This window comes from Trichomycterus rosablanca, chromosome 7 (genome assembly GCF_030014385.1).
Source record: "Trichomycterus rosablanca isolate fTriRos1 chromosome 7, fTriRos1.hap1, whole genome shotgun sequence".
Classification (NCBI taxonomy): Eukaryota; Metazoa; Chordata; class Actinopteri; order Siluriformes; family Trichomycteridae; genus Trichomycterus; species Trichomycterus rosablanca.
This window is the reverse complement of record NC_085994.1, coordinates 5,405,685-5,432,824: the sequence shown is the minus strand read 5'-3', so window position 1 is coordinate 5,432,824 and position 27,140 is coordinate 5,405,685. Positions and strand designations below refer to the sequence as shown.

The 27,140-nt window shown below is 41.3% G+C and overlaps 1 protein-coding gene across 1 annotated transcript; it reads right to left on the bottom strand.

Moving 5' to 3' along the window:
* Positions 1-153: 153 nt before the first annotated feature.
* Positions 154-27,140, bottom strand: bicdl1 (BICD family like cargo adaptor 1). The gene is made up of 11 exons (XM_062998297.1): positions 26,736-27,140; positions 24,005-24,220; positions 19,842-19,958; positions 18,838-18,849; positions 15,213-15,359; positions 13,242-13,421; positions 8,758-8,976; positions 6,749-6,892; positions 6,448-6,578; positions 5,687-5,807; positions 154-489 (listed from the first exon to the last, which is right to left on the bottom strand). The coding sequence occupies exons 1-11, from the start codon at positions 27,138-27,140 to the stop codon at positions 304-306; spliced, it is 1,878 nt and encodes a 625-aa protein (XP_062854367.1). The 3' UTR covers positions 154-303.

Below are 27,140 nucleotides of genomic sequence, written 5' to 3'. Positions count from 1 at the left end.
ACCCTGAAGAAGTGCTTGAAGCTCTTTAATAGCCATTAATGTTCTTTCTCTATATATATTGGCTTGTATTCACACTGACATTATCGGGCTCTTATTTTAAACAATCTGACGGAGTGCTTAGAACAGATAAAGTGCAAAATTAGCTCCAGGTTTTTAACATTCTGATCATTCACATTACTTCACACAGTCTTTGGCGAGGTTGATCGTTAGCTTTGTCGTCATTGCTTTCTATTAATTCTTATTCATTTCACTTTCTGTATCTCTTCCTCACCCTTTGTGTTCCCCCTCTCACTTTAGACAGACTCAGTTCTTCTTGAAAAATGAGAAGAGGCGCTTGTCACCATCAGAGTGGCGCGATACTCGACTGGAAGAGGCTCCTGGGGAGCCATGGGTACCCATGTTGGCCCCTGAGAAAGAGTATGGAGGATCTCTCCATTCCTCCTGGTGCTTTTCCATCAACTGCTGATTTATCACTCTCAGCATGTCATCCTGAGAGGGAGGGAGGGAGGGAGGGAGAGAGAGAGAGAGAGAGAGAGAAGAGAGAGAGAGAGAGAGAGAGAGAGAGAGAGAGAGAGAGAGAGAGAGAGAGAGACACACAAAATGTGTAGTGTACATTATATAAAAACTGAAGAATTATGAGACAAACAGTGGGGGCCAAAATTATGAGACCACTAGTATTTATTTAGCATCTTTCCTGAATTGAATACTGTATTCATATACAGTCGTACTTTGTTCCTTTGCGTCCCCTAAACTACAAATCTTTGGAACTTGTTGCCCTTCATGGAGAAATCTGTATTCTTAAATTTGTTGTTTCCTTTAAACTCAACGTGTTACCTTTTTTAAATCCACTCACTCACTTTCTTAACTGCTTATCCAATTAGGGTCGCAGGGTGCTGGAGCTTATCCCAGCTTTTCAATGGGCGCAAGGCACACAGTAACACCCTGGATGGGGCGCCAGTCCACCACAGGACAGACACACATACACACACCCATTCACCTATAGGGCAATTCAGTGTCTCCAATTAACTTGACTGCATGTTTTTGGACTGTGGGAGGAAACCGGAGCACCTGGAGGAAACCCACGCAGACACGGGGAGAACATGCAAACTCCACACAGAAAGGACCCGGACCGCCCCGCCTGGGGATTGAATCCAGGACCTTCTTGCTGTGAGGCGACAGTGCTTCCCACCGAGCCACCGTGCCGGCCCTTTTAAAAAAAATTTATTTATTTAATTTTAAATCAACAATGAACAGCTGTTTTGTTCAGCGCTCGGCTTGATCGGTGCGGTAAAACATCATCAAAGTGTGAATATGAGACGAATCTGCATTTGTGTGGAATAACCGTCAAATCCACTCTGACAGCTCCACGTGTATCTGTGTTTATCTGGATTTTCTTCCTGTTTCACTTTTAAACTTGTGTTACAGCTTGGGGTTCTGAGAAAGTGTGAGAATCAACTTTTCCAAGTCTAAAAAGCTTGATGTGACTTAATGTATTAAAAGAACGACATAGAAACACTAAACTCTTAATTATTACTGCTCATAAATTCTCTCCACTAATGAAATTCCTCACTCGTTGTTTTAGTAGAATAAGTCACGTTAAGCTTTCTCTCACTGTCTATTTTATCAGCTCCACTTACCATATAGAAACACTTTGTAGTTCTACAATTACTGAAGGTAGTCCATCTGTTTCTCTACAAACTTTGTTAGCCCCCTTTCACCCTGTTCTTCAATGGTCAGGACCATCACAGGACCACCACAGAGCAGGTATTATTTAGGTGGTGGATGATTCTCAGCACTGCAGTGACACTGACATGGTGGTGGTGTGTTAGTGTGTGTTGTGCTGGTATGAGTGGATCAGACAGCAGCGCTGCTGGAGTTTATACACACCTCACTGTCACTGCTGGACTGAGAATAGTCCACCAACCAAAAATATCCAGCCAACAGCGCCCCGTGGGCAGCGTCCTGTGACCACTGATGAAGGTCTAGAAGATGACCAACTCAAACAGCAGCAATAGATGAGCGATCGTCTCTGACTTTACATTTACAAGGCTGACCAACTAGGTAGGAGTGTCTAATAGAGTGGACAGTGAGTGGTCACGGTTTTAAAAACTCCAGCAGCGCTGCTGTGTCTGATCCACTCATACTAGCACAACACACACTAACACACCACCACCATGTCAGTGTCACTGCAGTGCTGAGAATCATCCACCACCTAAATAATACCTGCTCTGTGGTGGTCCTGTGGGGGTCCTGACCACTGAAGAACAGGGTGAAAGAAGGCTAAAAAGGTATGTAGAGAAACAGATGGACTACAGTCAGTAATTGTAGAACTACAAAGTGCTTCTATATGGTAAGTGGAGCTGATAAAATGGACAGTGAGTGTAGAAACAAGGTGGTGGTTTTAATGTTATGGCTGATCAGTGTATGATGTGCCATTAAAAACTGTAAAGACTTTTGGTCCCCACTGTATATAAACAGTAAATTGATGCAAACATTTGAGGGAATAAAAATGGATAAAACAGTGACACCAGAACAACATGAATGAAACACATCTCACCATAGTAGAATAAAGTCTGACTGTGGATGTATGTGTAACTCAGGAGGTTTACGTAAGCTCACCTCTAAGGCAGGAAGGGGCTACCACAGAGGGAGAGAGGGGTTTTGTACGGAAGCTGAGAAAGGCCACTAGATCAGAAACCACAAGAGCCACACAGTGAACAGCCCAGAGGAGGCAAACTGCAGACGAGGAGAGAGAGAGATAGGAGAGCTAGGAGTTACAAAGGGAGGTAGGAGGTGATGGGAAGTTCAGTTTCACAAAACAGTTAAAATAAAATGTCCAACTTAATCATCTTTATAGTCTTGACAGTGCACATTTTTTAAATGCAAACTATACTAGCTAACCTATAAACTATTTGTTAACTGGTGTTATAGAAGAAATTTAATTTAAAGCTTTATATTACTTAAATTATGGAAGTATGGTGTTTTGTGCCTTTAATTCTTAGTTGTATTGTGCTTGTGGAGTCTGGGAGTCCAGGCTACAAAGATAAGCAACATACACTATATTGCACTATATACACTATATTATGTAGAAGTGTGTTTATGGGAATTTTTGACCATTCGTCCAGAAGCACATTTGTGAGGTCAGACACTGATGTTGGACGAGAAGGCCTGGCTTGCAGTCTTTGCTTTAATTCATCCCAAAGGTGTTCTATCGGGTTGAGGTCAGGACTCTGTGCAGGCCAGTCAAGTTCTTCCACACCAAACTCGCTCATCCACGTCTTTTATGGACCTTTCTTTGTGCACTGGTGCGCAGTCATGTTGGAACAGGAAGGGGCCATCCCCAAAGCCTGAGCCCAACTCCTGAAAAATAACCCCACACTATAATCCCCCCTCCACCAAACTTTACACTTGGCACAATGCAGTCAGACAAGTACCGTTCTCCTGATAACCGCCAAACCCAGACTCGTCCATCGGATTGCCAGACGGAGAAGCGTGATTCGTCACTCCAAAGAACACGTCTCCACTGCTCTAGAGTCCAGTGGAATGCTTTACACCACTGCATCTGACGCTTTGCATTGTGCTTGGTGATGTAAGGCTTGGATGCAGCTGCTCGGCCATGGAAACCCATTCCATGAAGCTCTCTACACACTGTTCTTGAGCTAATCTGAAGGCAACATGAAGTTTGGAGGTCTGTAGCGATTGACTCTGCAGAAAGTTGGTGATTTCTGCTCACTATGCTCCTCAGCATCCGCTGACCCGCTCTGTCATTTTACGTGGTTGCTGTCGTTCCTAGTTGTTTCCACTTTGTTATAATACCACTGACAGTCGACAGTTAGTAGCAAGGAAATTTCACGACTGGACTTGTTGCACAGGTGGCATCTTATCATGGTACCACGCTAAAATTCACTGAGCTCCTGAGAGCGACCCATTCTTTCACTAATGTGTGTAGAAGCAGTCTGCATGCCTGGGTGCTTGGTTTTATACACCTGTGGCCATGGAAGTGATTGGAACACCTTAATTCAATGATTTGGATGGGTGAGTGAATACTTTTGGCAATATTGTGTACCTGTTGTTAAGCAGTAAATGGTTGTAAAGAGTTGTACAGCAGTAGGGGGTAACTGTTAACAGAATAGAGGTCCAACACCCAATGTCATGTGACCAGAGCAGTATAAAGGGACAGCGATAGCATTTGTTCTGGGTTCTTACACAGAGAGACTGCTGGAGGAACCCACGATCGTGCCAATAAATTCTTTAATTCAATCCAGTCAACTATAATCTTTGTTTTCATTTATCATCTCACCATATTTTTCCATTACACTGGAAATACAGATTTATTTATTCACTGGGAATACCTACCAAGAACCATTAATCACACTTGTTCCAGGGTCACACTGCAACAGGTCATTTAAAACTGTCAATTTTGTATCTCCAATTTTCCCCCGATTTTGTTTTTGAACTGTGGGAGGAAACTGGAGCCCCGAGAGGAAACCCACGCAGACACGGGGAGAACATGCAATACATTCTCTACCCAGAAAGGATCCAGACTGATACACCTAGGAATTAAACCCAGGACCTTCTTGCAATGAGGCGTCAGTGCTACCCACCGAGCCGCCCATGTTAGTAATGCCTAGTTCACATTACACGATTCTTGCCCTGATTTTCGCTCGCCGACTGGTGCCAGATTTCCAGGCTCGGGAGCAACTCGATGTTTGCTCGGCGATCGAAACTCGGCTCTCAATCGCTATGTGTGAACTGTTCAACAACTCGATCCAAGCGACTGAAGAGAGATTTCTAGCTTGTCAAATATCTGGATCTGAGTCGCCCAACTGGCAATGAGTGCTATGTCGAACAGCCAGTGAGAAGGCAAGTTATGGTGTGAGGGGAAACGCAGGGGAAGAGTGTAAAAAGGTGGGACAGGGGCATAATATAGCTTATATCAGAATACATCAGCACACACACAAGTTTTATACAGTATTTCTGACCTTATCGTCCTCTACAAAACACTCACGCTGCATTGCAAAAAATATTTATTATCCTCCAACTCCAATCGAACAATCCATGCTGTTTGCGTAGCCAAATCCACTCAGATTCATTTTTTTTTCCTCTTTGATTTTATGCTGCACATCAGTGCACAAACTTTGATCGCTCGCTACTTGTTGACGTGCATTTTTGGACGTGGTATCATTAAACCTCTCGTCACTTCTTGCATTTGTTTTCGTGACAAAACGTAGTTTGGGAGACCAGAGAAGCTCGCCTGTGATTACAGTTGGTGATAGATGGTGTAGTGTGAAACCCCCTATCGCCGATCAGTCGTGTAGTGTGAAAGCCAGACCGACCTGAAAGACTCCCGATTACAAGAGATCCAGTCGTGTAGTGTGAACTGTACAGCGACCTGACCACTTAGAAAGTCGTGTAGTGTGAACTTGGCATAAGTAAAATAGTGATTAGTCACAACTCTCTGCCACAACCTTTAGTGCACTATAGCCCTGGGTTTAAAGAACGGTCAGAATAACATGCCGTACTGTAACAGCACACTGTGGACTGTAGAGCTGAATCATACATAACACGCAGGATTGGTTATGTAACTTTTTGATATGTACCTCTGTGTTTTGAGGACAGATCTCACAAAATATGTGCCCTGTTTTGTCTATGTGTATGGTGTGTGTTGGTGGTGTTACTGACTCACCTGCCAGGCTTCCAGCTGCTGGGACAAGTTAAGCTTCTGCTGGATAGCATCTAAAAGCTGGCTGTTCAGAGACATGATGTCTATCTTACACTTTGCTAGCTCCATCTCCACTGCTTTTTTCCTGACATAAAGAAAAAGATACAAAGCGATTTAGTATTTCTTAATACAGTACTAAGGTATTTCAGATATGTTTGTTTTATTATTATTTTGTTTATGCATTTTTTCTTCCCTTTTTTCTCCCCTTTAGCGTGTCCAATTGCCCGACTGCGTCATACTTCCTCTCCACCAATGCTGATCCCCGCTCTGATTGAGGAGAACAAAGCTAACCCATGCCCCCTCCGACACGTGGGCAGCAGACGTATGCATCTTGTCACCTACACCTTGACAAGTGCAGTGCAGCTCAGCTCAGCACTGTGTACGGAGAGACACACCCTGACAGCATCTCTGTGCAGGCACCATCAATCAGCCAGCAGAGGTCGTAGCTGCATCAGTCATGAGAAAGACCCTATCCAGCTTAGTCCCACCCCTATCTGAACAACAGGCCAATCGTTGTTCATGTGGCTGCTCAGCCCAGCCGGCAGGCAGAGCTGAGACTTGATATGATGTATTCGAGATCCCAGCTCTGGTTCCAGCATGTGTTTTTACCGCTGCGCCACCTGAGTGGCTTCAGATATGTTTATAAAAAAAAAATGACATTAACTTAATACAGTTAAAAAAGAAGTCGCTATTTAAATATGAACAATCACAGAAGGAAGACATACTTGGCAATGGCCTCATCCCTGTCTCGGATTGCGCTTTGCAGTTGTTCGCTGGGTTCCTGAACCTCTGACAGGGCTCTTAATTTTTCATTCTCCTCCTTGGACGAGCAAGTTTCAAATGACAGCAGCGCAACCTACAACAACATAAGAGTAAAGTAACAATCAGCTGTATGATAAGCTTTAATAAAAAAAATAGGACAGGTCCATCTAGATTTTATATCTATGGTTATATTTTATCTGGCTTGTGTGTGTGTGTGTGTGTGTGTGTGTGTGTGTGTACATGCCTACATGTACTAGTCTGTACCTGATTATGAAGTTGCAGCACCTCTTCTTGAGTACTCTGTAGTTTATCCTGTTCCAGCCCGTAAAGCTCTCGCACTTCTCTCAGTTCCTCTCCTAGTTTTCGTACCTGCTCTTCCAACAAGTCTTCATCACTGCGCCGTGATCCCTGATGCCAAACAAGATCATAAACACAACTGATGCTCTGCATGCCATTAAGTATTTTTGAATAGGTCATCATAAATGTTTATATTTTTTATAAAGTTAATAAATAGTATAGTATATTATAATGTTATTTTTTATTATAGTTAAAAACCTTCATATATAATATTCCTTTATATTATGGGATAAGAATATGAGGTGACATGGATACTACATTTCATTTTTAATTGATCAACACAAAGAAGGTTACTAAATAAATAAATAAAATAGAACCTAAAATAAAAGTACATTCATTTTCAAAATTCAGTCAATAGCTGTAAAGTAGCTACACTCCAAACTATTCACAGTTAGGGCGGTAAGTAAGATATATAAAACCAACAGAGCTGTAATTAACCTGTCTAAAAAGATTAAAGTATGTTTTTTTTATTCCAAAACACCTGGAGCAGTATGATTATAGCACTAACATTTTCCCAATGATTACAGTTTCCATAACAATTACAGGAATTTGCAAAAGGTTGTAATTGTTTTTTGCAACAAATACTAATTGTAGTGTAAAAATAATTATATAATAATAATTATATTATAATTATATTTTATTATAATAAAATAAACCAGTCTCTAGTGTTAAGTATGGTGTATAATATTTGTTTTCCAAAAACTTTTGTCCAAATTGATACAGGAATGATTCAATGACCATTAAAACAAGCTTTTATTTATGGCCATACAAAACACCTGAGCTAAACCCTTTTGGAAACCTGTGGATTGAGTTTAAAGTAAATGTACTAGAAGCCTGGAGAAAGTTGAAAGATTGTGTTTTGAGGAGGGCTCTCATACCCCAGTCTCATCAAGCATTGTAGGATATTGTTCAATAAATAATCTTTTGATAAAGATTAGATTTATTTCCTAGTTTTATTGTGATTGAGCAGTTTAACCTCCAAGGTGCCAATAATTCAAAGACCGAGATTTTGTAAAACAATTGTTTAGAGCATTTTTATGGCCAGTAAAATACTAAAATGATCATTTCTCAGTCGTTTACTCTTGTTAAAATACAGTGATCAATTAATAATAATAAAAAATTATTAATAATAATTTATTGATTCTCTTTACATCTTTGATGCCATCATAACACAATAGCTAGATACCTAGCAGCCAAATTACATTTAATTATTATTTTATTTATTTTTTTCTCCCCTTTTTCTCCCACTTTAGTGCATCCAATTTCTGCCCATCAATCATCCTCTCACTAATGCTGGTCCCTGCTCCTGTTTGGGGAGGACGAGGCGGCTCCACGCCCCCTCCGACACGTGCACAGCAATCTTATCACCTACACTTGACGAGTGCAGTGCAGTACAGCGCTGTGTACGGAGAGCCACACCCTCTACCGCACTCCTTTCCCATCTCTGTGCAGGCGCCACCAACCAGCCAGCAGAGGTCGTAATCGCACTAGTCTGAGAGAAAGACCCCATCCGGCTTAATCCCGCCCCTATCTGAACAACAGGCCAATCGTTGTTCATGTGGCCGCTCAGCCTCAGCCAGCAGGCAGAGCTGAGATTCGATACGATGTATTCGAGATCACAGCGTGTGTTTTTACACGACATTTAATTATTAAATTTGGCAAAGAAATTCACAATGACAGAGGTGCTGGAAAAATACTAGAGCATTAAAACACATTTTGGAAGCACCTGTCAAAATATAGAACAATGTATATTAGCAAAAACACAAGCTAACCAACTCCTAATAAGTTTTTTCTTTACACTTATTTCTTTACTTATTTAAATATTAAATGTAATTAGCAGAAATTATGAAGCTTAAAGTCTCATACTTTGTTAATCTGGAAGTCTGAATGTGAGCTGTGTGTTAAACAGTTTGTACCGTAGACTCTGTGCCGTCCAGCAGGTTTTGTGTGAGTCTGCGCAGCTCGATTAAACTGGACTGCAAGCTGGCTGTGGGAACGTCTTTAGCAGACAGCGTTTCCGAAGACTCGTCCATTGACGAATCCATGGACAAGGCAGAATCTGTGATGTCATTTCCTCTCAGCAGGGAACACATGGAGCGAACCTGGCAGTAGGCTTCCCACAGCTGCAGACGCAACTGCAGAGAAAGACAGTAATAACGCTGCCTAAGTGGGCAATACTCTTATCTAAAATATAGAGCAGGCATGTGTGGGTGTGGGCTTGTGTGAAGGATGGAGAGTGATGGAGCTGAGAGAGAATGTGACTGAGAATAAAAAACGTCAACTGGCCACGACTGGACTGGGTGAAAAGAGGAAGAAAGACTCAATAAATAACTGCTAAAAATGAAGGCATCACCTGTTATCTGTTTACCTGCTTACCCATGGTTTGGATGAATCTACAACATTTTAGTCTTACATTGCCTCTGCCCCAAAATGAGTTACAGGCATTAAAATAATAATTATCATATATTTAATGTATTATATACACCAATCAGCCATAACATTAAAACCACCTCCTTGTTTCTACACTCACTGTCCATTTTATCAGCTCCACTTACCATATAGAAGCACTTTGTAGTTCTACAATTACTGACTGTAGTCCATCTGTTTCTCTGCATACTTTTTTAGCCCCCTTTCACCCTGTTCTTCAATGGTCAGGACTCTCCCAGGACCACTACAGAGCAGGTATTTTTTATGTGGTGGATCATCCTCAGCACTGCAGTGACACTGACATGGTGGTGGTGTGTTAGTGTGTGTTGTGTGCTGGTATGAGTGGATCAGACACAGCAGCGCTGCTGGAGTTTTTAAACACCTCACTGTCCCTGCTGGACTGAGAAAAGTCCACCAACCAAAAATATCCAGCCAACAGCGCCTTGTGAGCAGCGTCCTGTGACCACTGATAAAGGTCTAGAAGATGACCAACTCAAACAGCAGCAATAGATGAGCATCGTCTCTGACTTTACATCTACAAGGTGGACCAACTAGGTAGGAGTGTCTAATAGAGTGGACAGTGGGTGGACACGGTATTTAAAAACTCCAGCAGCGCTGCTGTGTCTGATCCACTCATACCAGCACAACACACACTAACACACCACCACCATGTCAGTGTCACTGCAGTGCTGAGAATGATCCACCACTTAAATAATACCTACTCTGTGGTGGTACTGTGGGGGTCCTGACCATTGAAGAACAGGGTAAAAGCAGGTTAAAAAGGTATGCAGAGAAACAGATGGACTACAGTCAGTAATTGTAGAACTACAAAGTGCTTCTATATGGTAAGTGGAGCTGATAAAATTGACCGTGAGTGTAGAAACAAGGCGGTGGGCATAATGTTATGCCTTATCGGTGTATGTATTAATGCATTACATTTACTGTAATCTTACAGTATTGTGATAATACACTGTCTTCGTGTGGTTTAAGGGCCTTGCTCAAGGACCCAACAGGGATAACCTGGCAGTGGTGGGGCTTGAACCAGTGACTTTATCATTACTAGTTCAGTACCTTAACCGCTAATCTACCACCGCCCTACTTTTATTACATGTATTACATTTATATATTTAATATAAATGTATATGAAACTATACTATAAGTAAACACCTGTCACTTCACTGCTTTCTGTATTTCTATTTCCATCATTGTCACATTTTTGGAATTTGGTAAATAAAGCAGTTTGTATTAACTTCTTAAAGAGTGACAAGAAGGCCGCTCAGGTGGCGCAGCGGTAAAAAGACACGCTGCAACCAGAGCTGGATTCTGAGTACATCGTATCAAATCCAGCTCTGCCTTAACGGTTCGAGGGTGAGTGGCTGTATGAGCAACGATTGGCCGGTTGCTCAGTTGGGGGGTGGGACAAAGAACCGGATGTGGGTCTCTCTCTGTCAGAATGCGATTACGACCTCTGCCGGCTGATTAGAGGCGCCTGCACAGAGGAAGAGTGCCCTTAGGGTGTGTATCTCCGCATGCAACGCTAGGTGGCGCCACACTCGTGTGTGGGTGGCAGAAATGCATCTGGCTGCTGCCCATGTTTCGGAGGGGATATGGGTTAGCTTCAATCTCCTCGGTCAAGGCAGGGTTCGGCATAGACAGAGAGGAAGCACGATGCAAATTGAACAATTGGACGTGCTAAAGGGGGAGAAAAAGGAAAAAAAAAAAAAAAAAGGGACAAGAAATTAATTTTAGTTATTGGTAGTAAAGGCAGAATGCCCAAACATTATGACCATTGTGCTATTATTATTACAAATTAAGAAATGAAGAATTTTTTTATTTGGTGACATTGTTATTACACACTGTAAGAGGTTGGTCCACTCCGTGGGTGCAGTAAAAGAGCAGCTGGGAGCAGTTCACAGAACTCCATTTCCCAGAAGCCCCAGAACTGATTACAGCTGATCACAGACACACCTGCTGGGCTCTGCATAAAAAGCTCACCCAAACCATGGCTCAATGCTGCACCTTTGCAGAGGGGTAGACGGTATGGTAACTAGTAAAAAGGTGAAAAGAAAAGAAAGCTACAACAAACAAGTAAAAGAAAAAAGAGAAAAGAATGGAAAGCTGAAACAAAGAAAAAAATAGAGAAAAAAATAATAATATTAAAGGAAAATCTTGGTGAAAGCGTGAGCTGAACGTAAAGGGTTCGGCTCACTGTGTTTGTCTTTAAGTTTGGTAACTCCTGAAAACCGAGACATTTTAGTTAAAGGAGTGTTTCCAGCCCCAAGGCTGAGGATCCCACCTGTTTTTCCACTCCCCCTGTAGAGCAGTGGTAAAGCACTGCGCCTAGTTTCAGTGGGTTGCCGGTTCGAATCCGAACACTGTCTGTTCATCTCCTCACCTCAAACATTGTTTATTTTGTTATATTAGTTCACATTCGCTGTTTTCCCTACAGTACATAAACCAAGAGCTCTGCTCTGCTCTTGGGTCCACCCACCAACCCCCCCATCCAAAGGTAATACAAAGGTGCAGCACTGAGCCATGGTTTGGGTGAGCTTTTAATGCAGAGCCCAGCAGGTGTCTGATCAGCTGTGATCTGCAGTAATCAGTGCTGGGGGCTTCTGGGAAATGGAGTTCTAGAACTCATCCCAGCTGCTCTCTTACTGCACCGCACAGGCCCCCTGCTGGTGACCGGTGGTGTGGACCAAACCCTTACACACATTGTACATGTGGAGAGACTTAAATAAAACATCCAAAAGGTGAAGCTGAATTTGTTTAAATGGTGGGTTTTAAAACAGTTAGCAACAGTTTTATCAAAAAATACCGTAATTCCCTTTAATTTTTTAATTTTTATTTTATTTTATTTTTTTATTTTACCCCTTTTTCTCCAACTTTAGTGCATCCAATTTCTGCCTGTCAATCATCCTCTCACTGATGCTGGTCCCTGCTCCTGATTGGGGAGGACGAGGCTGCTCCACGGCCCCTCCGACACGTGCACAGCAATCGAACATCTTATCACCTACACTTGATAAGTGCAGTGCAGTACAGCGCTGTGTACGAAGAGCCACACCCTCTACCGCACTCCTTTCCCATCTCCGTGCAGGCGCCACCAACCAGCCAGCAGAGGTCGTAATCACACTAGTCTGAGAGAGAGTCCCCATCCGGCTTAATCCTGCCCCTATCTGAACAACAGGCCAATTGTTGTTCATGTAGCCGCTCAGCCTCAGCCGGAAGGCAGAGCCGAGATTCGATACGATGTATTCGAGATCTCAGCTCTGGTGAACAGTGTGTGTTTTACCGCTGCGCCACCTGATCAGCATTCCCTTTAATTTTTGATGGGTTGATTTTATTTTAAATACATTAAGGACAGGTTTGTACTTAATGTCCTATATGGCAGAGTATTATTACTTCTATTAGTTCTATTGCCTTCCTTTGTTTAAACATTTAAAAAGTATTAAAAAATGAAAACTATACTGTGGGGATTATGATGCTAATAAATAACTCAAGTTTGGGAGAAAAGCACATGGCTAAAACTTTTCCCAACTCATACCTGACTGTAAGCAGTTACATTTTCATTTTCGGCACTTAGCAGACGCTTTTATGCAAAGCGACTTACAGTACTGTGACAGTATATTGTCTAAGCAATTGAGGGTTAAGGGACTTGTTTAGGGGCCCAACAGTGACAACCTTGATTACTAGTCCGGCACCTTAACTGCTATGCTACAACTGCCCATCATTCCCTTGCACCCACCGCCAAATTTGTGGAGCCATTACTTCGGGAACTCCTCAGGTTATTGTTTTTCTAAATAATAAATAAATAAATAAATGAATGAATTAAATGGGTGGGGGGAATGCGGGGGTTATGCCAGCTGCCCAACCCACATTGTCAGCCCTCCTCTACCAGTCTCATAATCACTCCTCACTCCCTACAGTCGAAAGTATGGCCTGCATTCCTAAATTATCACAGATGTATGATTACCTGCTCTCGCTCCTGCTCGAGTTCCTCCTGCTCCATGCTCTGCTCTATCTCACACAACAGCGAGTGACTGTTAGTGCTGAAGCCCTCCAGGTTTCTCTCATCGGTCAGCTCCTCTAAACGCGAACTTAACTGTCGATTGGAAACACGCACTTCCTGAAGCTCCAGCTGACTTTGCTGAAGCTGAGGGGAAACAACAAGCACATTGGGATACTGACTTTAGAAAATACAGTTTGAGGTGACAAAAGACATAAAAACATAAAACAACTTTACCCAACATACTAAAGATAAATGTTCATTAATCATTTATTATCACAGGATTTTTAAGTGAAATGTTACAATTAAAATGGTGAACACATTTTATGCTAAATGTACTTATGTTAAAAACTGCTGGGACAAGAGAAAACTGTAAGGGAGTTTATTCACTCACATACTAGGCAGTAAATGTCAGATTGTAGGTTAGAATTTCTCCATCAGCAAACATTGTAGATCAGTGGTGCTTTAGGTGGGATAAGGCGTAGTTATTGTATCAGACTTGTCTGTGGTTGTATCGTGACGATGGTTTGATGGACGTTTCTACACGAAGTGAGTGTGTTTTGACCCTTTGGGGCTTCCATAGTTCATGAACTAACGTGCTCGACTCAGCTTTCCGGTATTTGGTACAGAAGAAGAAGTTAATTAAGTGTAATAAAGTGTTCTGCTCCCGACAACTTGTGAATATAGCGTGTATTTATTTCTTTATTATGCAAGTGCATCACTACCACGATCGGTTACATTATGTTAACAAACCGCAAATGAAAAACGGTGGCAAGTCCGACATTAAAACGTTTGTTCTACCAGTCAAGTGTCAACATGAACTAGAATTTGCGTTAATGGCACTAATTTTTTTAATCGCGTTAAATTGAGGTCGCGTTAATGCGTTATTATCGCGTTAACTTCGACAGCCCTAATATATATATATATATATATACAGATCAGGTATAACATCAAACCTCCTTGTTTCTACACTCACTGTCCATTTTGTCAGCTCCACTTACCATATAGAAGCACTTGAAAGGTCTACAATTACTGACTGTAGTCCATCTGTTTCTCTGCATGCTTTTTTTAGCCTGCTTTCACCCTGTTCTTCAATGGTCAGGACCCCCACAGGACCACCACAGAGTAGGTATTATTTAGGTGGTGGATCATTCTCAGCACTGCAGTGACACTGACATGGTGGTGGTGTGTTAGTGTGTGTTGTGCTGGTATGAGTGGATCAGACACAGCAGCGCTGCTGTAGTTTTTAAATACCGTGTCCACTCACTGTCCACTCTATTAGACACTCCTACCTAGTTGGTCCACCTTGTAGATGTAAAGTCAGAGACGATCGCTCATCTATTGCTGCTGTTTGAGTTGCTCATCTTCTAGACCTTCATCAGTGGTCACAGGACGCTGCCCACGGGGCACTGTTGGCTGGATGTTTTTGGTTGGTGGACTATTCTCAGTCCAGCAGGGACAGTGAGGTGTTTTAAAAACTCCATCAGCGCTGCTGTGTCTGATCCACTCATACCAGCACAACACACACTAACACACCACCACCATGTCAGTGTCACTGCAGTGCTGAGAATGATCCACCACCTAAATAATACCTGCTCTGTGGTGGTCCTGTGGGGGTCCTGACCATTGAAGAACAGGGTAAAAGAGGGCTAACAAAGCATGCAGAGAAACAGATGGACTACAGTCAGTAATTGTAGAACTACGAAGTGCTTCTATATGGTAACAACAGAACAGAATATATGGACTTTGTATGCAAAGCAGATGAACAACACAATGTGTGTTTAAGAAACAGATAACCAGAACTAATGAGCGTCTCTGAGGAATATGACAGCACAGAACACTCACAGTGACACTGCTGTCCTGCGGTGTATTGTATTTGATACTGCAACTGTGTTGAAGTAAGTAAGTAATATAAGTTAGTTTTGATTCATTGCTCACCTGTAGGTCTTTTTCATGGCACATCTTCTCCAGTACGAGTGTCTGTTCTTTAAAGGTGTCCACTGTGTTCAATAACTGGTCGTTTTCCTTAAGGATGGTAGTCACCTGCTGCTCAAGTTCCAACTTCTGCTCTGACAGAATCTTTATCTGACCAGGATTAACACAGGGAGCACAGTGTCAAGATAGATTCCACATACAACTGCTCTTACCTTTTATAAATATCTACAGTTGCCATTTACTCTCACATTTACTCTCACAGCCAGGCTTGTAAAGACACTGTGCTTTTGAGGAATGCCAAACTCTGTCGCTCAGGTATTGCAAAGGCCTGGGATTAACAACACTGCTGTAAGAATGCAAGATTGATAGTATTAATCATCTCGCATAGTACTTGAGGGCAACAAGAAAACAAATCACCCTAATTCTCTAAGACAACACAGCCAGAGGGACTGTTGCATGAGCTAATGTTTACACTTTATGCTAAGTAGTGAGCCCATAAAACATACAACATAAAACAAACATCAGCCCATCAAACATCTGGCAGCATATTTCAGCCAGTATTTTGCCTCATTAATCAGATGACTAGCACAGAGAACCAAATCAAGAATTTAGTTACAGTATTTTAATATAGATGAATATAATGACACTAGCTCATATTTTAATGATGTTTCAAGCCCCAATTAAACACTGCATTTTTGATGGCACTGATACACATCCATAGACTATGATTCATACCCATGATTTATAAAACCTATTTTTTTAGTAAGGGACCTCCTACAATTCATCTTCACCTTGCACTATAAATATAGCTGACAGTTTTGGAAACACCCCGGCACTGCAGCAACGTGCCTTAAATAGAATAGCAGCTTTTCTGTACTTAATTACTGCTTTACAATTTCACATCAGAGAGAGAGAAAAGAAAGGGGAAAGTTTATTGATTCTCTTAATCAGCTCGTGTCTGTCATGACACAACTAATCCTGCGGTTAATCAAGTTGATTCAGTGCTTGAAAGTAGAAACCTATAATCATCCTTTTTGTGCAACATGTAATTAATGTAAAATAAATGAACATGACATGTCTTTATTTGGGATGCGGAACACAATATGGATGGTTCACAATATACAATTACATGTATTGAAAAAAAGAAAGGGAACCCTCAGAACCATCCAGGACCAGCAAAGTAAAAGGATATTTCAAAGTGAAAGAAATTATTTGTAAAGAGATTGCCTCAGACTGTGGAGCTCCTGAAGGGCCACGATGTATTTTATTTTTTATATATATTTTATGTGTTTTTCTCCCATTTTCTCCCAATTTAGTGTAGTCGATTTGTCTTCTGCTGCTGATGATCCGCAATTTTTTTTTTTTGCAGTTGAGGAGGGTATATTGCTGCTCACGCCTCCTCTGACCCGCGCACAGCCCTTACCGGAACCCCTTTTTACCCATGCACTCTGCACAGGTGCCTCTGTCTGCCAATCAGGGTCCTTACACAGCATTTGAAGACCCCACCCACATAGTCCAGTCATCCCTCCCTGCAGGCACTGCCAATTATGCCTGCTAGATGGCACCCAGCCAACCGGTGACAATGCCGAGTTTCAAACCGAGAAGTTTAGAATCTCAGCGCTGGTATGCTAGCGGAAAAGTGGTGAGCACCAGTTACTATGTGGTGCACACCAGATACTAAGTTGCTTTCGACGAAATAAACCCCTTGTTTTAAAAATGCATTTTAAATGTCTCTCAGTGATGATATATCCATGACGACTGGCAAGAATAAATGTTATGTCTTTAAATTTAAGGCCTAGCTGAAAATAAAGTTCAATAAACTCAACAATATCCATTCAGATAGAGTATAACTGCAGGATGGTGCTCACACAAGTGCAGGAAAGTGCTCGTCTGAACTTAGTATCTGGTATCACCACATAGTAACTGGTGTTCACCACTTTTTTACTTAAAATTGAAAAAAAAATTATTTATTTAAAAAAAATACACCATGTCCTTTCAGGGGCTCCGTATCAGACTTGTAATGCATATAAAACCAATATATTCTTTACTAACAAATATCAACAAAATGAGCATTTAAAACCGTACCAAATGAGACCTCAGTTATAATAAAGTACAATATTATAATATTTGTTCAATTATTATTCAGGCAATTATTAAAATTCACTTTGTTTTGCATATATTAAAATTATAAACTTCTACGTTGACTTCCTTGGGTATATGTGAAACAATGGCAGCATTTTTCAAACGTATTGCTGGAACCCAAAAACCATAAATACTAGGCAGATAAATCCAGTTCTAGGCAGACTGGAATAATGAGAAATTATAATTCAATGTTTTAAAGCATACTGTATAATAATTTCATAAGCACAGGCTATATCTGTAAATTGACGCTCACTCTGGAGTTCACTTGCTTTTTCCCCACATCCTCTCGATGCTTACCGCTAGTGGTCATGTCTACAAGGTCTATTGTTTGGAAAAACCTGTGTCTAATAGGCTAAGTGTAATAAGACTCTAATTTTGTGTTAAAAATGATAATTTAATGTGATTTGTTGCCTTGAATGTGTGCAGAAGGGTTCCTTATGTGCAACTGTAATGAAATGTAGTCACATTTAATGCAAAATAAAATACTTTTTCATTTATTTACAAAAGTCAGGTTGTGTTGGGTCGGGCGGCACGGTGGCTAAGTGGGTAGCACTGTCGCCTCACAGCAAGAAGGTCCTGGGTTCAATGCCCAGGCGGGGCGGTCCGGGTCCTTTCTGTGCGGAGTTTGCATGTTCTCCCTGTGTCTGCGTGGGTTTTCTCCGGGTGCTCCGGTTTCCTCCCACAGTCCAAAAACATGCAGCCAGGTTAATTGGAGACACTGAATTGTCCTATAGGTACCTAGCCACTAGGATGCATAAACCAGTGCATTGTAGTGACCCCAAGCCCGGATAAATAGGGAGGGTTGTGTCAGGAAAGGCATCCGGCGTAAAAACTGTGCCAAATCAATAATGCGGATCACAATTCGCAGGTGACCCCTAACGGGAGCAGCCGAGGAATCAGAGGGAGGTTGTATTGGGTTGTGGTTTAAAATAAGGTCACCAGCCAACTAATGTTGAGACCTCTGGACTGTGAGCGTGTGGGTTAAAATGATGAAATATTTTATGAGCTCTGCATTAATTTACTTTTACTGTCAGGTTACATTAACACCGGTGTGAAAGGTAAGTGAAAATCTGGGGTGCATAATCCCTCACAGTTTTAACACACGTTAAATACAATTAAATAATCCAAACATTTATACACAGTACAAAAGAATCATGCAGATGTGAATACATGCTTCACAACAACAGAACAGAATATATGCACTTTGTATGCAAAACAGATGAACAACACAATGTGTGTTTACTAAGTTAACTAATCAGCGTCTCTGAGGAATATGACAGCACAGTACATTCGTACTGACACTAATGTCCTGTTTCGTCAAAACAAAGATTATTGGACAGTATCACGTGACGAATGGCACCCTTATTTATTACATTATTTTAATTCCTTTAGCAGTATGGATGGCAGTATTTATTTCACAATAGTAATAAACATTAAATGAATAAAAGACATGCAGATAAGAAACATTTTGTTCATGGTTACTTACTTCAAGTCCTTGCTGCTCCATGTCAAACCAAAGCAATTAGAAGTAGAACGTAAAATAAGAATCATTTTTAAAAAACACACATTCTAAACTTTCTCTATTTAATTAAAGTAGTAATTTATTAACTTTATAGAGTTTTCAGTTGCTTTACTGGTTTGCTTTTGTTACTCTGGCTCAAGCCATAACATTAAAACCACCTCCTTGTTTCTACACTCACTGTCCATTTTATCGGCTCCACTTACCATATAGAAGCACTTTGTAGTTCTACAATTACTGACTTTAGTCCATCTGTTTCTCTACATGCTTTGTTAGCCCCCTTTCATGCTGTTCTTCAATAGTCAGGACCCCCACAGGACCACCAGAGAGCAGGTGTTATTTAGGTGGTGGATCATTCTCAGCCCTGTAGTGACACTGACATGGTGATGGTGTGTTAGCGTGTGTTGTGCTGGTATGAGTGGATTAGACACAGCAGTGCTGCTGGAGTTTTTAAACACCTCACTGTCACTGCTGGACTGAGAATAGCCCACCAACCAAAAATATCCAGCCAACAGCGCCCCGTGGGCAGCGTCCTGTGACCACTGATGAAGGTCTAGAAGATGACCAACTCAAACAGCAGCAATAGATGAGCGATCGTCTCTGACTTTACACCTACAAAGTAGACCAACTAGGTAGGAGTGTCTAATAGAGTGGACAGTGAGTGGACACAATATTTAAAAACTCATACCAGCACAACACACACTATCACACTATGTCAGTGTCACTGCAGTGCTGAGAATGATCCACCACCTAAATAATATCTGCTCTGTGGGGGTCCTGACCACTGAAGAACAGCATAAAAGCAGATTAAAAAAGATATGTAGAGAAACAGATGGGCTACAGTCAGTAATTGTAGAACTACAAAGTGCTTCTATATGGTAAGTGGAGCTGCTAAAATGGACAGTGAGTGTAGAAACAAGGAGGTGGTTTTAATGTTATGGCTGATCAGTGTATATCACACAGTGCTTTACCTCTGCTTGGAGACTTTCTAGTCGTGTCATGTGCTGATTAGAAGACACGTTTTTCTCTCGAAAATCATCCCGCAATGAGTTGACCTGAGTGGACAGTTGTCTCTCTACTTTAGCAGCCTGTAGATGAACACACACACACACACACACACACATTAAACACTGGTCACTTTATTAGGTACAACCCACCTGTACTTCTAGAATGTTAGAAGCTACTAGGAACATCCTCCTAGTGATGAATCCACAACGTGTTGGTAACATTTCTTTAAGATTTTGGTCCTTGTTGGCATTATCGGCTTCTGATCTGATTTTAACGTCATGTTTTACACTTCGGTTACATTCATGACCGGACAGGTAGTTACTGCTTACACAAGACTCATCAGTTCAAGTTATTAATGTAAAACACAGTCATGGACAATTTAGTATCTCCAATTCACCTCACTTGCACATGTTTGGACTGTGGGAGGAAACTGGAGCTCACGGAGGAAACCCACACAGACACAGGGTGAACATGCAAACTCCACACAGAAAGGACCCAGACCGCCCCACCTGGGAATTGAACCCAGGACCTTCTTCCTGTGAGGTGACAGTGCTACTTTCTGTACTAATATTGAGTCATGGAACATAACCAGCAAATAAACTCAGACAAACTGTGGCATTAAAACAATGCTTAATTGATATTAGAGTAAAAATATTCCTTACACCATTGTGCCAATATTAGCCAAAACTGTTGATACAAGGCATGTTGGATCCATGGAATCATGCCCTACCAGTACATTATGAGTTAAACATTGTCTAATCTTCTGCTGTTGTAGCCAATCTGAAAACCATGTGCATCTCTTAAAACAAAGGGATGTGGAAACGGAGGGATAATAGGAGCTAAACCCACTTATGGAAGACGTTCACAAGTTTAATCACTGCTGGAAATTAGAAATATATAAAGTACTGTATATAATTTAGGTATTGAGACTAAATGTTCAGCACTGTGTCCTGCTGAATCCCTGAGAATCCCTGAGAAAAGTACAAAATGCCATGTCATCATAACATGCATGCCAGGCAACAGGTAACAGAGTTCCATGGGTTCAAATCCCAGTCTGGGATACAGCCCAGGATACAACATAATAACACTTCTATTTTTGCACACTGATTGTTTAATTTTTCAGGGACAAGTTGCACTTGGAACTGTGTTTTAGTGTAAATGAGGCTTTAATGCCTGCAACATACATACAACTTGGGACAGGGCCAAAGAAGTTCACAGAATACTGAAGTTACACCATTTTAAACTCCATAAAAAACAGGTGAATGGGTAACAGGTGAGGGTTTCATGATTAAGTATAAAAGAACGATCCACCTAAGATCTGCAAGCAAACATGAGTGATGGCTTACCAATGTGTGCCAAACAACATGAGAGGATTCCATCTTCCTGTGTATTCCTGTGTAGGCATTGGAACTGGTCATCGGTGCAGTGAAAGGAGGTCAGCTGGTCTCATAAATCCTGTTTTTGCTAAGATAATGTGGGCTGCCAGGCATGTCCGCATTATTTATTTAAAATTATCAAATGATTATGTTGCCCAATCATTCTGATTCGCCATCAGTATATTGAGGATACACCATCTTCTGTACATAACATCGTAGAACAGTTTCAGGAAACATCGGGGGCAGCACAGTGGCTAAGTGGGTAGCACTGTCGCCTCACAGCAAGAAGGTCCTGGGATCGATCCCCAGATGGGGCGGTCCAGGTCCTTTCTTTGTGGAGTTTGCATGTTCTCCCCGTGTCTGCGTGGGTTTACTCCGGGTGCTCCGGTTTCCTCCCACAGTCCAAAAACATGCAGTCAGGCTAATTGGAGAAACTGAATTGTCCTATAGGTACCTAGCCGGATAAATAGGGAGGGTTGTGTCAGGAAGGGCATCCGGCGTAAAAACTGTGCCAAATCAATAATGTCAGTGTGTGTAAGACAAGACCGGAAGCCACAACTGAATGTGTGTGACCTTCAAGTCAGAGGATGGTACTTCATTAGCAACTGTCATGGCACTGTGATACATAAAGAAGATAGACAGATGTATCAGTGAAGGCTATTTATGTTCTTTTATACCTTATATCTTTTAATTGACATTACATTTCATTTTTTTAACTTTAATTTATAGCTTTTGTATTTTATTTTTAGTCTATTTTTGAACTACATTGATATGTTTGTAATGTTGTGCTGTAAAGTAATCAAGAAATCAATCAATAAGTCAATAATAGCTGCTGGATCAGGATTTAACTTTATAGTAAAGCCAATGGTTTTGGAATTGAAAATCCAACAAGCTCATGGCCTTGTGTCCAAATACGTTTGGCCATGTAATTTAAAATTTAAATGTTGTGCACAATAATGGTTTAACACCACAATTTTCTCAGCAGTGAACAATAGATAAAGCTTCTGAATATTATCCCAGGTTGCTGGTTTCCCATTTACACACACACACACACACACACACACACACACACACACACACACACACACCATGCAGTAAAATGACTCATCATTAAGTCTTTAGTCCCAGTGTGCATGCTGTGTCAACATCAGTACAATAACAGCTTCAGGGCTCGCTATGCAACAGCTTTGTGACACTTATTACAGTATCAGCATCAGGAAGAAAGGCAGTCAGGCTTTGTTTTACGTAACACAGATTACTGGCTTTCTTACACAGATGTGAGTCTGTGACAATTAATGCAACGATGAGATGTTCTTTTTGTTAACAGCCTTAATAAAAAAAACATTAAGTCATTCTTGTGTTGGGTTTATACAGTTACATTTACCCTGATAAACCAATATTCAGAAGACTCAATGTGTTTAGGTCTTAATGCTCTAGTACATTTCTGATAGGGCTGGAACAGTGTCTGAGAAACTATTTAGATCATTTTTATATAAACATTTGTTTATATAAAAAGCACTTTGAGATTTGTATCAAATGTAAATGTGTTATTATTATTAGATGCTTCTATATGAAATAACAGTTGAATAACAAATCTACAGATCCATAATAGGGATGTAGCGATGCAGCACAAGACAGTTAAAAATTGGTGCACAACTGCCACGAGTCAAATCGATTTGAGATGTAAAATGAATCGATATTCACTTTAAATAGTAGAGGGCACTGGCGCTATTCACCTCGCCCGGTTGACATCACTACACAGAGTTGGCAGGTTCGGGGTTTCCCAGCCAAATTTATTTATGTGAGGATACTTTCTTTATTTGTTTTATTCATTTATTTATTTAATGTGGGATTTGTTTTAAAATTTCATTTCAGTTTTTTTACACAAAAAGGGAAATGTGCAGCATTGTTTTTCAGTTTGTACCTACCTCAGAAATAAAAGGGCATTCATTATTTAGATATATAAGAGATAAGCACAAATACAGTATTTTATTTTATTTTTAAGAGAAATAATAAAAGGAAATTTTGTCATCATTTGTCTTTAATTTCATTTTGTTTGAAAAATCGGCCCATCACTATAAACAACCAGCAATATATGGGAATGATCTGAGAACATACACACAGAGAAGTTTGGAAGTGGGAGAATCATAACATGGGCCTTCTTCTCTAAAAATATAATTATGGTAGTTCATCAGTAGCTCAGTTACCAAAGGAAACACGTTATAATGAACCAAGATGTTTTAAAGGATATTTTTCAGTAATGTGAAAGCACAGTAATGCTCCTACTGCCATAATTCCTTAATAATAATAATAGTAATGAAGCTCTGAAATCTTAGATGTAACCAGTTCTTTTGTCGTTTTATGGGTCTGGTCTAATAGCAGTAATGTTTTGTTCAACTCTAGAACCGCCAACTTTGCCCAACATTTGAAACCATTTGAAATTAAAATCGCCTCCCCCCAAGAACCAAGCTCAGTACCATGGGTGATCAAGTCTTCTGTTCTGCTGCCCCTCGCCTTTGGAATGCCCTCCCTGACCATTTGAGGGCACCACAGACAGTTGGGACTTTTAAAAAGGGACTCAAAACCTTTCTTTTTAGCAGAACTTATGAGTAATTTTTAATTCATGTAGTGATTGCAGCTATTTTTTAAATTGCTTATTTTTTTGTAGTGATGTCTTTTATCTTGTGGCACTTTGAGATTTGTATCAAATGTAAATGTGTTATTATTAGTAGTAGTAGTATTGTACTTACTCTATTGAGTTGCTCGAGCAGACGGTGGTTTTGTTCAGACAGCTCGTTGATGGCACGGCTCTTGTCCCGATCTGATTCCCGCAGTTGTACCTGGTGCCTCTCCAGCTCAGTTTTAAGCTGCTGCAAATCTGTCTCCAGCTCAGCCACGCGTCCCTCCCACTCACCTTCTCGTCTCTCTAAACGCTGTTGCAGTTCATGCTTCTCCTGCTCCAGGTGCTGCAGGACAAGAGAAGATTTATAAACTTTACTAATCATGAAAGATAAAGAACACCAAAGACAAAAGACGCTTGTATAAAGACTCGCATGGATTTTAAGAGAGAAGGCAAAGACCTTTGTAATGATAAAAGTGCCAAATCTTATTTGACAGTATTAGCTTATAATACAGGTCAATAGGAGCCCTACAGTCCTTTATGTGTTTGTATTTTGTACACTGATAATCCCCAGCCTGATGGCAGGAGAGAGAGCAGATGTTGTGAGACATGTGTTAGGGTGGCACGAGCCATGATGGCACGAGCCAGCAGATGTGGGTACAGTTACCTTTGGAGTAACACTGAGAGTTAGGCTTTGTTTCTACTACACCACAGGTTTGTTTATTATGATTTTAAGGTCATGTTTGTCATTTTGGTTCCATTAATGACAGGACAGATAGTTACAGGTTACACATGATTCATCAGTTCAATGTCACACACAGTCACAACCAATCTTGTATCATTAATGTATTGATGGCGAATCAGAATGATTGGGCAACATAATCATTTGATAATTTTAAATGAATAATGTGGACATGCCTGGCAGCCCACATTGTCTTGGCAAAAACAGGATTTATGAGACCAGCTGACCTTCTTTCACTGCACTGAAGACCAGTTCCAATGCCTACACAGGAATACACAGGCCCATACACAGAAGGGTTTGGTGTGATGTGTGTTGTGATGCATTCATTTCAACACCACTATAAACATAATCTGCAATTTCAATCACATCAGCCTTTTTGTTGGGCCGCATAGCCATGACATGCAAAGTTGTTATTAAACAGCAGTTTATGCCATCACAATTTGCCTGTAGTATTCTTAATCAGAACTATTTTAAATAGGGGTGGGCAATATAGAAAAAAATCAGATTGTTTGATCTCTCAAATTTGGTGTTAAACCATTTTAGATTTCAGATTAAACAGATGTTTAACAGATAAACCATATTTACAGGACAGCTATGTTGTGCATTTTAATAAAAACCAAGTGGAGTGCTGTTTGAGTAATATTTTTTCTCTTTTATCATGTTTCAGCATTTCTTTCTGGTGGAAATAAACAAACAGAAATGGTTCTGCAGTTTCATCACAACACAAAGAATTTATTTAGGTTAGGTGTATGTATCACAAGGGCGGCACGGTGGCTAAGTGGGTAGCACTGTCGCCTCACAGCAAGAAGGTCCTGGGATCGATCCCCAGGTGGGGAGGAGTTTGCATGTTCTCCCCGTGTCTGCATGGGTTCCCTCCGGGTGCTCCGGTTTCCTCCCACAGTCCAAAAACATGCAGCCAGGCTAATTGGAGACACTGAATTGTCCTATAGGTACCGAGTCGCTAGGATGCATAAACCAGTGCATCGTAGTGCCGGTCCCAAGTCCGGATAAATAGGGAGGGTCGTGTCAGGAAGGGCATCCGGCGTAAAAACTGTGCCTAATCAATAATGCGGATCACGATCTGCCGACGACCCCTAACGGGAGCAGCCGAGGAAATACATAGATAGAGGTGTATGTATCACAATTAAGTTTTAATATATATAACGGGCCTAAGTAGGCTCCTAAGTTTATTCATTAACGATAGTAAAAAGTTGCCAGATACTCTGACCTTTACCCAGTTGAAGGCCTTTGGGATGAGCTGGAATACTGATTACAATCCAGGCACTCTATTTCAACATCAGTACCTGACTTGGGCTCAATAATAATGCTCATGGATTTGGAATGTGATGTCTAACATGGTTTGAATTATGGAGGGATTCGGGGGAGGGTACCAAAAAAGAGGTTAAAATTATTTCAATAACATATTTATTCTAAATAATAATACAAAAAACATTGTTGTGCTGATTGTTTTTTATTCCTCTTATTATTATTAAAAGTAGTAGTATTAATAGTAGCAGTATTCATATTATTATTTACATATCAGCATTAGAGTAAACAACCCAACATGCATGGTGAAATTTACCCAGCATTGGGTGTAAAAGAACCTTACAGTTGGGGTGTTGTAACAACCCATCACATTGGTTAAACTGCATAACCCAACAAGTTGGGTTAAAATAACCCAGTGTGTGTTCTGTCCAATATTTTCCCAGTGCTGGGTTGCCAAATAAACCGGGTTGGGTTTAGAGTGTAGCTGACGCCTTTATCCAAAATGACTTACAGTACTGCGACAGTAAGGGTTAGGGGCCTTGCTCAAGGGCCTAAAGGTAACCTTGCAGTGGTGGGGCTTGAACCAGCAATCTTTCGATAACTAGTCCAGTACCTTAACCACTAGGCTACAACATACTTTGGCCTTGGCCTAGGGCAGTGGTAGCTCAGTGGTTAAGGTACTGGACTAGTAATCAGAAGGTTGCTGGTTCAAGCCCTGCCATCACCAAGTTGCCACTGTTGGGTCATAATTGTAAGTCGCTTTGGATAAAAGCGACTGCTAAATGCTAAAAATGTAAATGTGTACATGGACCATCATTTAAAGTTTGTAACTGTTGCTCTAAATTCGGCGTACCTCAAGTTTCTCGTGTAGGTCCTTGGTCATTTTTTCGTATTGCCTGGTGAGCTCCTGGTTTCTCTCTAACAGCGCCTTGCCGAGTTTAGCAGCCAGCACCAGGTCCTTTTCCTTCTGCTGGAGGAGCACTAAGAGATCCGCGTCCTGCTCGTTTTTGGTCAGCTCCTCGTCTCGTTCCCGTGTTAGCATGGCCAGTTCTTCCTCCAGGACCGAACCGAGCCCGCCGGGACCCGTATGAAGGAGCGGATGAGACGGGAGAGACGGATGAGGCGAGTCTCCGTGCGCGTTTCGGGGAGTTTGTGGGTCGCCGTCGGCGTCCGCGCAGGCGCTGTCCAGCTCCGCTGGTGCTGAAATCTCGGCCGCGGCGGACGGAACACGGTGCCAGTCGCGACCGAAAACGGACAT